At 41.3% G+C, this 17,871-nt stretch overlaps 1 protein-coding gene across 5 annotated transcripts in view; it reads right to left on the bottom strand.

Annotated features, from left to right (window-relative positions):
• The window catches only part of MAPK7 (mitogen-activated protein kinase 7), a 202,273-nt gene that overhangs the window by 30,345 nt on the left and 154,057 nt on the right, over positions 1–17,871 (bottom strand). For all 5 annotated transcript variants that reach the window (XM_033946219.1, XM_033946216.1, XM_033946217.1 and 2 more), the window contains one exon: positions 15,446–15,570. In XM_033946219.1, coding sequence (XP_033802110.1) covers positions 15,446–15,570 — 125 coding nt within the window. The remainder of the gene's footprint in view (positions 1–15,445; positions 15,571–17,871) is intronic.

The following is a 17,871-nucleotide window of genomic DNA, read 5'->3' as shown; positions in this document are numbered from 1 at the left end:
TAATTTTTTGGATCTACATATCACAAAGACTTTTGACACATTTGTCACCATGGTATACAAAAAACCTACCGATAGGAATTCATATCTGGACTTCAGTAGCTATCATCTATGCTCCCTCAAAGAAAATCTACTATTTAGCCAATTCCTCCACACCAAGCACATTTGTACTAAAGACAGTGATTTTCAGGAACAATCTAAACATTTAGCTGCCAAGTTTATCCATCGTGGCAACTCCAGGAAATGCATTCAGGATGGTTTTCAAAGGGCAGACTCCCAGGCAAGAGATGATCTATTGTGCCCAATACTAGTAAAAAGTACTCCAGACCTGGTCTGTACTCTGAGGTACTCATATATGGCATATGGTGTGCAAAAGATCATCCGTAAACATTGGCACATCCTGGAAAAGCACTCTTGTTTTAAAGATATACATCTGGTTACAGCTTTTTCAAGGAACAGAAATCTGAAGGAGAAATTTGTACGTTCTTATCTGGCACCCAACCAACATCATCTTTAATACATGGTGGACACTGGACACGCAGGAAGTGCAGCATCTATCCACATGCCATGACAGTAGACCTTCTATAACACACCCTCGCACTGGACGCATTTACATTTTGAAACATAATTCAGATTGCAATTCAGCTAATGTGATATACTTGATCCTATGCCCATGTAACAAAACATACATTGGTAAAACAAAGCGCAAGGTCCGCACCAGGATTATCGAACACCGCAGTTGTATAAATAGAGGCGAGAGATCACACCTCTAGCACAACACTGCCACGATATGGGACACACCACAGAAGATCTGAAGTTTCTTGTCTTAAAAATCATTATTCCAAACATAAGAGGTGGTGACATTGATTGTATTCTGCTACAAGAGGAGCAAAAGTTTATTTTTTAGTTTAACAGCCTCAATCCAAAAGGTCTGAATGATGACATAGATTTTACAGTTTTCCTATAATATCTTTGAAACTGCACACATATCAGGTCATTTAGATCTCTGGAGTGTGATTTTTCCACTTCTGTTTGATTCCCCGTTGTTTTTTGTTTTTTTTTTAATGCAATGTCTAATGTACAATATTCTAGCCTTCCACACCCACTATCTGACACTTTTTTGCACCATTGCATTATTTCTTTTATCATTATTATTTTTACTTTTTTTGTCCATTGCTCACTTCCATTTTTATGGCTTTTGAATCTTTTATCCCTCTAAACGATGTATGTGTCACTTTTTAGTTTCTATTATCACATCTCTTAGTACTTTTATTGAGTAGCACTGCACTGTTTTAGTCGCAAGTTTTTAATTCCCTTATATTTTTTCAGCTAAAGCTTAAATAAAAATTTTCATCTCGTAGGGACTTTTATTTTTGTTTTTTAGACGCCATCATGCAACATCATTTTGTCCAACACTCGTCATCAATCCGTGCATCACTGCTTATTTCAGTGCTCTCATCAGTGCACTCGTTTTTCATAGCTTTTGAGTTGTTTGAGCACAGCCTTACTGTGCCTTGCTTATCGGTAAGTACCTGGAACAATTTCTCAATATGTTAGCAGCGTGTCTCATTCTCATAACTGTGCTTTAGCAGATGTTTTTATTCTCTGCACTTTACTCCGTTGGTTTGTCCCTATAGGTTTGTTTTTATGGATATGTTTTTAAGACCACCTCATAGGTTTCTTTTATAGCCTTTCTTTTTTGGCTTAATTAGCTTGAATTTTGAGTGCTACAGCCTACCACCATCTAGTGAGTAGGTTTGGCTTTAGTTCTTTTATGCATTTTTGAATCTCTGAATGCACATACGTTGTTCATTTAGTCTCCACATGTTCATTGATGCTTCTTTTATTGAGATGCATTTATTACTATTTCAGACTCTTACAATATTTTAAGTGTATATGTCTTTCCCGCTACTTAATTTATATATATTATGGTTGTTCATTAAGCCTTTATATGCCATCTATACTGCCTGTGATATTTTTGCATTGATGCCGCTCTCACCAAGATACTTTTGCTTTCATCCCAACCCTTATGGTAATTCAAGCATTCACACCATTCCTGCTATTTTACTTGCATACATTATGTTCATATTCACAATTTGTATTGGTTTTTATTAATGTCCATTATGTTGCTGATTATATTAATGTTGATTATAGTCATGCTATTCCATGATTTACATTTATCTTATGTAATTTTTAAGTATATATTTATGTGTCACTTTTGCATTTTTATTTTTCATATTTTTGTATTTATGTAATATTCATACATTCTTTTAGACAGACTCCATCACCCCTGAGGCAGGCCTCCGACTGGAAGCTGAAACACGGACCATGTCGGGTCACTAAAGACAAAGGACATTACATTTATGCATTTATATACGTGTTGTTTTTAATTGAGTTTACATTAATAAACTTGTTAATTCCAAGGTTGATGTGCACAGTCCCACTTCCCACTTTTGTTTCCTTTTCTTGTTCTGTTCTGCCTGGGGTTGGTTTACCTAGTTTTTGTGGGTTTCAACACATTACCAGGAATGCAATTTGTCCGAGAAGGTGCAACATCTGATGTGCAGAAGTGCTATGAAGAGTGGAGACTGACACAGATGAATGAGATTTTTGCATTCTGCTGTGGTAGAAAAGACCAACACCGAGTAGTATCAAGAAAGCCTCTATGAATTCCAGCATCTGAAAAGAGTATAGATGTGACGTTTGATAGTTGATGGCAAACCCAAGTAGCTCCAGCAGACAAATTGTTGAATTGATGGCATGCTGAGCTGAATGCAATAATGAAACTTTGATCAACTAGTTTTCTAAGTAGGGAAATATGTGAAACCCCCCATGTGTGAAGGGCTGCCATCACTATCAATAGGCATTTCATGAAGGCATGATCCTGGCAGCTTGGGAGTCCCACATATGAAAATATTATACCTGTTTGTCCTGTTTCTATAAGGAGCCTGATGCTCTGGATGTAGTGTTAAAGCACTTGGTGCCGATGTCAATGACCGAGTCATAGGTGCTGGGTGTTGGGTTCCCAAGTCCCCCATCATGCTTGATGTTGTACCATGCTTTGACAATGCTTTGACAATGTACCAAAAAAAACATAGTAAATGAGAGCAGATAAAGACCTGAATGGTACATCCAGTCTGCCCAATAGTTACAAGCATTATAAATTAATGAGTAAATGAAATCGTCTTTTTCCTTGACTATTTCTGGGCCATAGATTGTAGAAGTCTGCCCAGTATTGTCCTTGGGTCCCAACTACTGGAGCTGCCATCAAAACTCACTCCAGCCTACCTGAATATCTTGTCATTTGCAGGATACAGACCATAAAAATCTGCTTAGCATTGTCTTCATGTTCAAAATTATTGGTGTTCCCGTTGAAGCCCTCCCCAGTCCATCCTAAACCAAAATGCCATATATGAACATAAGAACATAAGAACTACCATCTCCGGATCAGACCCATGGTCCATCGAGTCCGGCGATCCGCACACGCGGAGGCCCAGTCAGGTATACACCTGATGTAGTTTTACCACCCATATCCCTCTATGCCTCTCATAAGGAGATGTGCATCTAATTTGCCTTTGAATCCTAGCACAGTGGATTCCTTAATAACCTCCTGTGGAAGAGCATTCCAGGCGTTCACCACTCGCTGCGTAAAGCAGAACCTCCTGACATTTGTCCTGGACTTGTCCCCCCTTAGCTTTAAACCATGTCCTCTTGTCCGTGTCACGTTGGACAGTGTAAATAATTTGTTTTTCTGCTCTATTTTATCGCTGTCTTTCAGTATTTTGAACGTCTCTATCATGTCCCCTCGCAGCCTCCTCTTCTCAAGGGAGAACAGTCCTAGTTTCTTGAGTCGTTCCTCATATTCCAAGTTCTCCATACCTCTTATTAGCTTTGTTGCTCGTCTCTGCACCCTCTCCAGCAGTTTTATATCCCTCTTTAGTTTGGGAGACCAATATTGGACACAGTATTCCAAGTGTGGTCTGACCATTGCTCTATAAAGCGGCATTATGACTTTCTCCGATCTGCTCATGATTCCTTTCTTTATCATTCCTATCATTCTTTATCAGACCATGCAAATCTGTCCAGTACTGTCCTTAGTTCTTCAAATTATACCATTCATTTTGTAATTAGAGATCCTCTATGTTCATCCCACACTTTTTTGAATTCCATCACCAGTTTCTTCTACACCACCTCTCTTGGAAAGGCATTCCAGGCATCAACCACCCTCTCTGTGAAAAAGAATTTCCTAACAGTACTCCTATCACCCTGCAACCTCAATCCATGCCCTCTAGTTCTATATTAATACCTTTCAAGTATTTAATCATCTGTATCATTATCTCCCCTATCCCTCTTCTCCTCCAGAGTATACATATTCAGGTCTTCCAGTCTCTTCGTGTAAATATTTGGCACGAACCCCACTACCATTTTTGTTGCCTTCCTCTGGACCACTTCAAGCCTTCTTATATTATTAGTCAATACAGCCTCAGTTGAACACAATATTCCAAGTGGGGCCTCACCAATGACTTGTATAGGGGCATCAACAACACCTTTCTTCTGCTGATTATGCCTCTCTCTATACAGCCTAGCATCCTTCAGGCTACTGCCACCGCCTTGTTGTACTGTTTCTTCAGATCCTCAGACATTAATCACCCCTCTCCCCATCTGTGATATTAACCTTCTAGCACATATGGCTCCCTTATATTTCTACTTCCCAAATGGATCACTCTGCACTTCTTTGCATTGAATTTTATTTGCAAAATATTAGACCATTCTTCCAATTTTTGCAGAACCTTTTTCATGTTTTCCACTCCCCCCAGGGTGTCCAATCTGTTACAAATCTTGGTATCATTTGCAAAAGGGCAAATTTTACCTTCTAACCGGCAATGTCGAAAAATTTTCAAATTGAAGTTTTCAGGCTTTCAGTGACCTTTTTTGCATGTGGAGACAGAGGTTATGGCAAATGTCCCAATGTTCCAGAACCCAGTCACTAGACAAACTAATTATGTGGGCCAGATCTTGAAACAGTCAGATTAGATCATGAAATTTTTCTTAAAGCCACTAGGTACCCTCTTTAACATGGAGGAGAAAATGGATGAAGCTAAGTCAAAGGGTTCATTAGCCTGGAGAGGTCGAGTAATTAGGATGCCAAAAAATGTCCATGCTCTTGGGAGGGATAAAGGGCTTGGAGTAGTCCGAAGGCCAAAACATGAAAAACTGAAAAAATTGACAAAAATGAACCTAAGCTAGGTAAAATACTGGAATATGATTATGATTAAAAAAAAAAAAAAATTATGAGAAAATACTGAAAAATAAGTATTGTAAGGCACAAAAAAAAAAAAGGCAAAAGTTTGATGAGCTGAAAAGAAAACTGAAGATAGTTTCTCAGCTCTGCAGAAAATGAACACTTGGTCCTGCCTGCCAACGTCAGGCAGGAAAGCACTGGCATGTGCACGGTATGGGCAGTGCCGATTTAAAGAGAGTGTACTTGGTAGTGACCCTACTGGGTTCTGTGAATGATGTCACCCAGATGTAAGAATATTATGCTTGTCCTCAGAGAGAGCCTTTATAAAATTCCATGACTATTTACTTGCATGGAAGTGTACACCTACTTTTACACAATCTGCATTTGCTTTTATAAAATGGGATTAAAATAGGCACCATTCCAAGACTTCTCATATATGCAGATTATATATGAGTAATTATCACCTAAAACATCAATCAGCCTCTTTCTTGGCTCTGGTTCTTTTATTCATAAACAGTAAAACCTTGGATTGCAAGTAACTTGGTTTGCAAGACAAGCAAAACATTTAATTAAATTTTAACTTGATATACAAGCAATGTCTTGCAATACAAGTACACACAGTATACACACATCACAGCTGAGCAGATGGGTCTTCTCTTTCTGACGCTGCAAGACTGTAGTGACTGTTCTAAACGAGCGAGGTCTTGCAATACAAGTGCATACAGTATTTTGTATTAAAGTTTTTGGGTTGTGGAATGAATTGTCTGAGTTTCCATTAATTCATATGGGGAAATTTGCTTGATATACGAGTGATTTGGATTGCAAGCATGCTTCTGGATCGAATAATGCTCGCAAACCAAGGTTTTACTGTATTTCCTTCTTTCAAACTCTCTCCCCCTATTTTGTTGCTATTTTTAACTGACTCCCAGCATGTAACAATATAAAGTCTACCTGACAATTTACATTATCCATCCAATATCAATTAGCAAAATGCTGGAACCAACTACCATTTATACTACAATCTTGTGACCACTCCCTTAGATTCAGAAAACTTTTAAAATCATTTCTCTACCAAGATGGGGAGCCAAATCTGAAGTAACTGGAATGGGAATTGTAAAAGCCTATTCCTAAACTGTCTAATGCAACTTCTGGGACAAAACAAAGAGCCAACAATGACCTACTTGTACTTGTAACTAAGTATTTGAAACTATGGCCTAAATATATTAATAGTTGCAATGATCTATCTGCACTAGCAATCCTACTGAATGTTTGTGTCCATCTGACCATTGTAACTTCCTGGGTAACTGACTCAACCTCTTGTAATGTAATCTAGAGAACGACAGGGTGACTGTTTCCCGTGGCAAACCTGCAGGAACGGGGAAAAAATGTAGCCGTTGCTGCGGGTTCAGCAAAAGGCTTTTCACCATTCCGCTGATGACTGCAGTGGGTTGCCTCCCTCCCCATCCCTCCTGGCCAGCAGCACCCCCCTCGCGATCATGGGTCCAGAAGCCCCCCCTCGTGATTGTGGGTCCAACAGCCCGCCCCTCCTTCTCTTCCTATCGCAGGTCTAACAGCCCCCCTCCATCCTTCCCTTCAAACGGCAAAAAAAAAACCCCAACCCACCTGCAACTCCCCTACTGGGTTGGCCCCTTTGTGTCTCCCACTCAGGACCTACCAGCCTCTTAAAGCTTTATCGACAAAGAGGCAATGTCGCAGGCCTGCTACAGGACCTTCCTCCGACTGAGTCCTTCCTTCCAATCTAACTTCCAGCGAAACCGAGCTTGCAGGGATGGGGACAATTTTTCCCCATGTCATTATCTAATGTAATCTGACCTTGAATTGAATAGCTAAAGACGGAATAGAAAATGTGATTAACATAAGTTCTCTTAGCCTTCTGTGGCTGGCAACATAATTGCAGCAGGTTTCCGGGTCTCACTGTGTCTGTGTAGAAAAAAACGACGTTTCAGCCATCATGCTGTGGCTTTCTTCAGGGTATGCTGCGAGATCTGCAGTGTGTCTTTATATATATATATATATAGTAGATTCATGGATCTGATTAAGAACAGGGCAGTCTGTGGGTCAAGAAATTTGAATTCTTGGCGGGAAAGTTTGTTGGGCTGACTTGATTGAGAACAGAGAAGTCTGTTGGTCATGAATTTGAATTTTGGCGGGAAAGTTTGTTGGAAATCAGGATGATTGTCAGAAAAGAGGCTGGGACTTGTGAGATGGGGGGAACTTAATGCAAAAAGGACTGGGGCCAAGGACAAACGCCTTTTCCCTCTATCTCACAAGTCCCAGACTCTTCTGACAATCATCCTGGATTTCCAATGAACTTTCCTGCCAAAATTCAAATTCATGACCAACAGACTTCCCTATTCTCAATCAGGTCAGCCCAACAAACTTTTCCACCAAAAATTCAAATTTCTTGACCCACAGACTGCCCTGATTTCAATCAGGTCCGTGAACCCACTATATATATATATATATATATATATATATATATATATATATATATATATATATATATATATATATATATATATATATATATATATAAAGACACACTGCAGACCTCACAGCATACCCTGCAGAATCCTCCTACAATCAACATAACATAATTTGGAATATCTGTTTGGCAACTTTAATTAAAAAGGCATTACACAACTGTAAAGGGTTCTATATAGGGTTATACATTGAATGCAATAAAAAATGGATTAATGCATTTCATGTTTAACTGCATTAAACATTTTTAAAATGCAATTAATGCATCATTCTCCCACCAGCATCCATTCAGCATTGCTCTGTCCCTCCCCCATATTCTAAAATGAGCAATACCGAATGGATGCTGGTTGGGAGAATGATGCCACTCCTGCTGGCAGGGTCGTATCTGGGGCTATTGGGGGTGGGGAGGGCAAACAAGGCAGTTGCCCTGGGCCCAACAGTTCCATGGGGCCCCTGTAGGACACAATGTACTTTCCTTCTCCTCACCCCAGTCCAAAAACCTCCACCTTTTAAAATACATTCTTGGATTTGGTAGGGGGGTTGTAGGCGTGGCAGTGATCCTCTAGCACTGCCTCGCCTCCCCCCTTCCGACACAACTTCCCATTTCCACTTGGGTGGGCATGGCAGAAGAACAGCTGTGGGCAATGCCGGAGGATCACTACCATTCTGGCGACCCCCTTCCAAATCTAAAAATATATTTGAAAAGGTAAGGTGGTGCTTCAGTCTGGGGTGGAGGGAAGGAAAGGACATTCTGGTCCACAGGGGAAGGAGAGGGGGAAGAGAAAGATATTCTGGATGGGAAGGCATTTGGTGGACCTGGAAGGGGGAGGGAAAGATGCAGGATGGGAGTGCATTTGGGGCAATTGAAGGAGAGGAATTGGGGGCTCCCTCCTTAATTTCTGCCCTGGGTTCCAGCATGTCTAACACTGACCCTGTCCACTGGCTCACATATTTGATTTGATTTCAAGCTCCTGTGCCAGTCTGTTGCTTGTTTTTCACCACAGCTGAATCAGGAGCAACAAGCAAAAGACAGAGATGTTCCCCTCTGTATGCTAAGGCAAAAACAGGGGAAAAAACAAAACCATAAACACAAATGTACCAAAGGCTGAGTGGAATTGTCCAGATCAGAATGATGTGCACTAATGAGTGTCCTCCAATGCATTTGAAAATATAGGAATTTTTATTCATCTGAAAATATAGGCATCTTTATTCACAAGCTTCTACAGGATGAATAAAGATGCCTATATTTTCAGATGCATTGGAGGACATTTTCATTAGTGCACATTATTCTGATCTGGACAATTCCACTCAGCCTTTGGTACCCCTCTGCATGCTGCCATTGGCTCTGCCAGACCCCAAAATAGGAAGTTACATCAGGATTGTAACGTCCTGTTTATGGGCCTGAAAAATTCATCATCAGCAGCATACAGAGGGGAATGTTCCTGCACCTGCCTTTTGCTTGCTTCTGCTCCCCATTCAGCCAAGGTGAAAACAAGCAGCAGTCGTGCAGGAGCTTGAAATCACATAAAATGTGTGAGCCAGCAGGAGGGGGAGGAGACAAGATGGTGCAATGTAGAATACAGGGGAGGCAGGAAGAGATGTGGCAATGCAGACAATAGGGGTAGTTAGGGCAGGAAAGAGATAGGGCAATGCTGGTGATGGTATAACATAGTGATACTGGATGGTGGAAGGAGAGACAGATCTTAAAGGTGTAATGCTGAATTGTGAGGGGTGAAAATAGGGAGTTGCATTTGTATGTTTTGAAATCTTGCTGCTGCATTCTATACTATCTGTTTGATCATGTACAGTTCTAGCAGGATTGCATTGCAGTAGTCCAAAATAGAGAGTACCAGGGATTAGGGCTAGTCCGCCGAAACGGTGTGTGTGTGTGGGGAGGGGGAAGTGCTCACTGTGGGTACAAGGCCATCCACCGCCCCATGGAGCTGTGAATGGCCTTATCTCCGCAGTAAAGGGTCATGTGCGGTCACCAAACATGCACAGCCCCCTCCCTCCTTTCTACCTACCCACCAGCCGCATCAGAGAAGAAGCTTCCGCTCGCAGATGAACGTGACTTCAGGCAGGCTCCAGCGGCTTGAACAAATTACATTGTAAAGTAAAACGCACCATGAAGGTAAGAGGAAGGGAGATGCTCGGATTGTGCGAGGGATGCTGAAGGGCAGTGGAAAGGAACAGACGCTGAAGGGGGGTGGCGAGAGGGAAGGGTGGTGGTGGAAAGGAACAGACACTGAAGTGAAATGGGGAGAAGACGTTGAAGGGAAATGGGGAACAGAGAGTGGGAAGAAGGTGATGGAAGGGAAATGGGGAACAGAGAATGGGGAGATAACACTAGAAGGGAAGAAGACAGATGCCAGACTATGGGGGGAGTGGAAGGAAGAAGATGGGTGCCTGACCAATTAGGTGGGGTGGAGGGAGAGTTGGAAGGGAGAGGCACAGTAACAGAGCAAATTGTAGACGCAGAGAGAAGGCAGACAGTGGATGGAAGGAATTGAATGAAGAGAAGATGAGGAAAGCAGAAACCAGACAACAAAGGTAGAAAAAAAAATTTCTATTTCTTTTCTTTGCTTTAGGATAAAGTAGTATATTAGTTGAATTGATAAATATTTATAAACAAAGCCCTGCCAGCTGAACATCTCTTTCTCTAGTTCAGCAGCCAGAACTTTGATTTATAAGGAAGGAATAAGCTAAATATTTCTGCAGAGACAGAGGTCGCGGGGACTGGGACAGTGGTCATAAAGATGGGGCAGTGACAGGGACGGTGGTCACGGGGATGGGGTGATGACGGGGACAAATTTTTTCCCCATGTCATTCTCTACCAGAGATTATTACATTGGACATTGCTTGATAGTTCAGATATGGTTTTAGTCCTCTGACCCAGTAGAGTTTTCCATAAGCATTTTTCACAATGCATTGAATTTGTATTGACATGTCTAAGTTTTGGTTCAGCCATACCCCTAGGTTTCTCACACTCTCCGTGGATGACTTTATGTTATTTCCATTCAGCGTTAGTTGATATCTTGGGCAGTTCCCTCCCCATCTGTTAATCAGAAGTAGTTCAGTTATTTCCTTGTTGGCAACTAGACCATTTATATGGAACCAACTGAAGATCTTTTCCAGGACCGTCTTAATCCTTAGTTTAATCTTCACATCTCGTTTCTTTAGTGGGATGATTAATTGAACATCATCTGCATAGATGTAGCATTCCCAACCCAGTTCTTTGATTAATTTTCCCAATGGTTGGAGGAATATGTTGAACAGTATTGGAGACATAGCTGATCCACTGTGGTACTCCTATGTCTATTTCCTTCTAGTTTCTCGTACCTCCCTGCCATTCAACTCTCATTAGTCTTTTGGAAAGAAAAGCCTCTATCGATGTCAAGACTTTTTCTTTAAGGCCCAATTCAATGCATCTTGATCATAGCCATTCATATTGTACTAGGTCATAGCTGCTGAGAGGTCTCGAAGCCCTAATAAAACATCTTCTCCTTTAGCCTGGTACTTAAGGACTGAGTCTTGTACTGCTACTAATACTCTCTCTGTACTTGGGTATCTTCTGAACCCTGATTGGGCTTGGTCTAGATTTGATGTGTTTTCTAAGAAGTCTGATATTTGTTTTCAGGCCATTTTGTCTTCGGGTATGATGACTGTGAGTTTCCATTTAAGTGGAACTTCTTCAGACTGTAATGATTTGTTTAAAATATCTATAAGGTAAGTTAGTTCCAGGCCCTCAAGATCTCTCATCAGGTATATTGGGCATGGGTTGAGGGACAGTGGGCCAGATTTCACTATTCTCAGAAGTTTCTTTACTTGGATTCGAATTCACCCATTCTTCCATTGAGTCTCCTGTTTCCCTCATACGTCCGTTGATATGTTGTTAATTATGCTGTTGTCTGACTGATTTTCTTAAATTTCTCTCTGAAAAAATTGCTGAAATCTTTACTAGTTAGGTTGCATTTGATGGTAGTTTCTTTCTGTTTTTCTCCCAGTAACCCCCAGTGTTTTTGTGGAATTCCCAGTTTCAACGATCTTTTTAGACAGGAATTTTCTTTTTTCCTCTCATCTTTTTGATGTAAATTCCGTTGACTCTAATCCAGGTTTTCCTAACTTCCTCATTGTCATCTGATTTTCTCCATTTTCTTTCACGTTTCCTTTACTCTCTTTTTAGTCTCATGACTTCCTCTGATGGGATGAAACTATATTTTCTCTTGTTAGATTTCAGCAATTTTAATGGGGCAATCTCCTCTCGACTATTGTCCAGTGTCTCATCTCAGAGTCTTACCCATTCTGTGAGGTCTGTGATTGCTGGTTTTACTTCACTGAGATGTGTTTCCATTCTGTTTTTGAACTTGGTGCTATCAATGAATCCTCTCCCTACTTTTGGTTTTATTCCAGACTTTTTTAACCGTTTCCTACCTTCTGGTTGTCTATCCTAAAGTTTATTAAGTGGTGATCTGTTCATAGCACTTTCATAGAGGTGGGATTACAGTCCCTTAAATCTTCCTCTCTGCCAAACAGTACTTCTAAAGTATGTCTTTAAAGTGCGTTATATCCTTCACAATTTAGTGCAGACCTAGGCCTTCCATTCGTTGTAATGTCTGTTGAGCTTTTTGGCATGTTAGATTATCTATATGTAAATTAAAATCACCGAAGACCCAGAAAGAGGAGAATTTTAGGTTAACTTCAGCAATGAGGTTCATGATGTTATGCCAACCTTTGGTGTCTAGGTCGGGAATTACATATAAAACATAAACAGAGTAGATGACGGCAGATAAAGACCCAAATGGTCCATCTAGTCTGCCCAACTTGATTCAATCTAAAAATTTGTTTTTGGGGGGGTTCTTCTTCTTCTGCTTAGCTATTTCTGGGCAAGGATCTAAAGCTCTGCCCAGTACTGTTCTTAGGTTCCAACTACTGAAATCTCCGTCAAAGCTCACTCCAGTCCATCTACACCAGTGGTCTCAAACTCAAACCCTTTGCAGAGCCACATTTTGGATTTGTAGGTACTTGGAGGGCCTCAGAAAAATATAGTTAATGTCTTATTAAAGAAATGACAATTTTGCATGAGGTAAAACTCTTTATAGTTTATAAATCTTTCCTTTTTGGCTAAGTCTTAATAATAATATTGTCATTTATAGCTAAAGAGACATATAATAATAATAATAACTTTATTCTTGTATACTGCCATACCCAGGGAGTTCTAGGCGGTTCACATCAATTAAACAAAGATCCGAGCTTACAAGCGGATTCACATCAGTTTATCAAGTTACAGACAACGATGTGGTTGAGGTTAAAAGGAGAGGGAGAGAGAGAATCGTAAGGGGTTGGGGGAGGGGAAGAAACAGTGTGAGGGGGTAGGAGGGGGGTATTAAGGGTCCTGTTCGTGGAATAGACGAGTTTTGAGTAATTTTCTGAAGTCGAGGTAGGTGGGGGCTTCGAGCACAATTTGGGCTAGCCATGGGTTTAGCTTAGCCGCCTGGAAGGCAAAGGTTTTGTCAAGGAATCTTTTGAGATGACATAGGGAGGGGAAGGCGAACAGATGAAGATCAAGAAACTTTTATTTTACTGGCGGGCCGCAAGTTTGAGACCATTAATCTACACCCTCCCAGCCACTTAAGTCCTCCCCAGCCCATCCTCCCCCAAACAGCCATATAGAGAGACAGACCGTGCAAGTCTGCCCAGTACTGGCCTTAGTTCTTCAATATTTACTATTATTTTCTGATTCTAGATCCTCTGTGTTCATCCCATGCTTTTTTTAACTCTGTCACAGTTTTCCTCTCTACCATCTCTCTCAGGAGTGCATTCCAGGCATCCACCACCCTCTCTGTAAAGAAGATTTTCCTTACATTGCTCGAGTCTCCCACCCTCAACCTCAAATTATGTCCTCTGGTTTTACTATTTTCCTTTCTCTGGAAAAGATTTTGTTCTACGTTAATACCTTTCAAGTATTGGAACGTCTGAATCATATCTTCCCTGTCCCTCCTTTCTTCTAAGGTATACATATTCAGGGCTTCTAGTCTCTCCGCATACGTCTTTTATCGCAAACCTCCTATCATTTTCATTTGAGTTTCCTACTCTGAAAAGTAAACAATCTGCTCCTATTAGTTGGCTAGTTTCTTTTTGCCTGAATCCCAGGCTCAATTTGTATATTACTGCTACAGTACATCCCCACCTCTTTTTACCTATTCTAGTCTGAAACATAATGTGATAGTCTGGTGGGCATGCTTCACTCATAACAACCCCACTATTATGTGAAAACCAGGATTCCATTATCAATAAAAAATCCAATTTGTGTTCTTCAATTAAGTCCGCAATCAGAGTTCCCTTCTTGGTCATGGCTCTTGTGTTGAGTAGATCTCCCCTCCATTGTACATCTTGTGTTGAGTAGGTCTCCCCTCCATTGTACATCTTGTTTTGAGTAGGTCTCCCCTCCATTCTACATCTTGTGTTTCCCCTCCATTTACATCTTTTGTTGAGTAGGTCTCCTCTCCATTCTACATCTGTGTCTCCACCCCTCTCTTTCTGCTCTCTCCTGAAATTGGTCTTCCTAAAACCATTCCAATGCTCTACCTATGTTTGAATGCATTGACCTAGAGAACCTACTTCACTTACTTCTGTCTTTATCATAGTAATGCCTTGTGTGTAACTTAAAATTTATATACTACCAAACACTGTAATAATCTAATAAACAGTATTCAACCCAACTAATTTACTCCATATATTATCATCATATGCTGCTGCTACTACTACTATGTGAGCAGTAAGTGGGGTAACATACAGCTGAGGTGGTAGCAGCAGTAAGGGTGCGTTCTAGCCATAGTATAATTGTGAGAACAATCCAGAATGAAGTGCATAGTGAGTATTACCTTAATTTATCCTATAGCTCTTTGTTGCACTCAGTCATTGTGCAAAAGAGCTATACGTTATGAAGGGCACCCTTATGCATCACACCGAGCGGCAGCATGCCACTAGGCACATCGCCTTAAATAGGTGCCACTCTTCACCAGTTGTCAGGAGGCGGAGCTTAGCTCCCATACCAGCTCACTTCCCCCACCCCCCTGCAGCTGCTGGATTTCCTTGGGCTGCTTCCAATGTCAGTTGAACTGTCTTTTAAAAATAACTTTAAACAGTTCTTCACCGGTTGTCAGGGTTGGATATGAAAGATGGATATTGGCAGGGAATGAAGTCAAAAGGAGAAGAGAAAAGAAATAGTGAATGGACAAGAGGACCTGGAAACAGAGTTCAGAGCACACAAAGAGAAAAGCAGAACCATAGACAGGAAATAAAATGATCAGAAAAATAAAGACAACAAAAGTAAGAAAAATGATTTTATTTTCAGTTTAGTAATTGAAACATGTCAATTCTGAGAATTTACTTCTGCTATATTATGCACTGTACAAAAGGAAATGTGAAGAGGCCTCTCTTCATCTACTCTTGCTAAGCAGTATCACTGGGTACTGCAGTTTAACTGTTCATAACTCAGATACTCAATATATCAGGGGCAATGTAGTCACCACGATTCTTATGGCAATCCCTCAAGTTTATAATGATGATTAAGTTGGAACGTGTGAACAAAGGCCATGTGTGAAAACTCAGGCTACTAGAAAACAGGAAAATAGAGAAGACACCAATTGAGAGGGTGATTAAAAGCAAATCCTTCTATGTCTCTGCCCTTAATTTCTCACTTACCTCTCCCGACTCTCCCCCATTTCAAAAGACTGATTCAGAAATTCCTCCAGGTCAAACCCCACCCCGTAGCCAGCTCCACTTCCTTTGGGGGTGACTGAGAAGACAGGGGGCAACAGGTCCTCCACCTAGAAAAGACCAAACCTGAAATTCAGACCAAAATTTCTGTCCAATTTCTCCATCCAGACTGAACCTGCAACAGTGAAGTGTCAAAGTTATCTCCAAATGCCTTCTTACCGTATATACTTGAATATAAATTGAGATTTTGGGGCCAAAAAAGGCCCAAAAATGGGGGTCTCGGTTTATATTTGAGTCACCTTTCAATGATGGTGCTTTTTTCCTCCCCTCCCCACCCGATGAACAACGCTGTTATCTTCCACCACCCCCTTCCCTCGATGACAGTCACTGCTATCCTCCACCCTCCCCCAATGACCGGAACTGCATCTCTACCCCCCTCCGATGACCAGCACATGTCCTCTTTTTGGCACTTGGTCAGAAAGTCCAGGCAGATTTTTCTTTTTATCTTCTTTGTCTGGGTTTTGCCATTTGGGGAGGGGGGGGGGGCCCAGCGGCGGTTGGCTGCAACCCAAAAATTAAAGATCAGCTCCGGACACCACTGCAGCATGTCAACTAAGCGGAGACCCGCACAGCATATGCCAAGTCACCTGATTGGCGCATGCTGTGCACGAAGCTGGATCCTCCACTCTCCTCAACCTTTTTACCCTTGTCCCGCCCACCTCATGTGCAGACAGTGTACTATTTGTTGAGTCAACGACACCGAAGCCAGTCTGGAGTCGGGACCCGCCATGGAGGAGAGGACGACAGCAGGTAAGAAGAGCAGTCGCAGTTCTGGGGGGGGGGCTGTGGCAGCCCATAGAATCTTCTTTCTTGCAGTGGACAGCAGCCTTCACAGCTGGCTGTTCTCGCCAGCTTCAGACCTTCCTCTCTGCTAGTCCTGCCTACTTCCTATTTTTGTGAAGGCAGGAGATGAAGGCCCGATGCTGGCAAGAGCAGCCAGCTGTAAAGACTGCCGCTGCTGATGGGGGGGCAGAGAGAAGAGGAACGGGGGCACATAGTTGGAGGGGAGAGGAAGGAGATGGTGGCACATGGATGGAAAAGTGGAAGAGATGGGCCACATGGACGGAGAGAAGGGGAAGAGATGGTGAGATGAAAGCAGAAAAATAGAAGAAAACTGAACATGAAAATCAGTGTCAAAGAAGGATGTAGAAAATTTACATGTTGTTTTTATATTTTGGACTGTTCAGGAAGAAATGCATTTCTTTTTAGTTCTCTTGTGATGTTCTGTGTGCAGAGTCTGGTATACTAGGGTTTCCTTGGTGTACAATAGTTCTTTTAGTTTGTGGGCTTGTATTTGAAAAGGGTTTTATGGGGGGGGGGGGTTTCCCGTTTTCTGCATATGTGACTGAGCCCAGGTGTTCTGGTGGAGACAGAAATCCAGAAACTTTGGTTGGTGTTGAGGCCCCAAGTTGGAAAATATTTGTCGGCTCTCTTTCAGCTTTTTGGACATTTAAACAGCCCGAACTGAAAAATTAGCAATTACTTATGGCATGATCCCTGACAAATGATGCTCATGTACCCAGATTTCTAACCTCGGTTTATATTCGAGTCAACCTTTTTTTTTTTTTTTTTTTTTAATTTTTTTTTTTTTCCTTCTTTTTTTAGGGGGAAAAGGTTACCTCGGTTATATTCGGATCGGTTTATATTCGAGTATATATGGTAACTGTTTTCTACTGCCTTCCTCAAAAACAAGCCTATTGCCTAGGAGTACTTCATTATGATCTTTTCAATGCCTCTCTTTCAAAAATTGGTAAGTTTTAGCTCTGGTTATTAACAAATTTTCATCAAACCCCAATCACTAGTCATATACTCAGCAGTAATGCCAACGTGCATGTTTCACAATACTCTGCTTCAGGGCATGGCTTCTACTATATAAAGACAAGAAAATATTATGTCTAACAAAGACTGTTTACTTAAAATGTTGATGTATCTTAATGAGGGGATAGTTAACAGATTTTGATTTGAGGAACATAAGGCACGTTGAATAGTGTGAGGGATCAGTAGTCTGTCAATGAACTCCAGTTAACTGGCAATTTTTGTTTCAAAGGTCAACAATATGATTTTATATGTGATTCGATGCTCGATGGGAAACCAGTGAGCTTTGATCAAGAGGGAGGGGTGACATGGTCGTATTTGCATGCTTTTGAGATAATTTTTACAGCGGTGTTTTGAATGATTTGGAGGCGTCTTAATTCTTTCTTAGTGATACCCTTATATAATGAGATACCATAATCCAGACATGATATGACTAAGGAGTGAGTGAGAATGTTCAATGAAGTTGATCGAGTAAAGTGGCGAGGGATCTTATCATTCGGAAATGATAGAGGCATTTCCTTACAACTGAGCTTATT

Source organism: Geotrypetes seraphini, chromosome 5 (genome assembly GCF_902459505.1).
Source record: "Geotrypetes seraphini chromosome 5, aGeoSer1.1, whole genome shotgun sequence".
NCBI lineage: Eukaryota > Metazoa > Chordata > Amphibia > Gymnophiona > Dermophiidae > Geotrypetes > Geotrypetes seraphini.
This window is presented reverse-complemented; position numbering and strand designations above follow the sequence as displayed.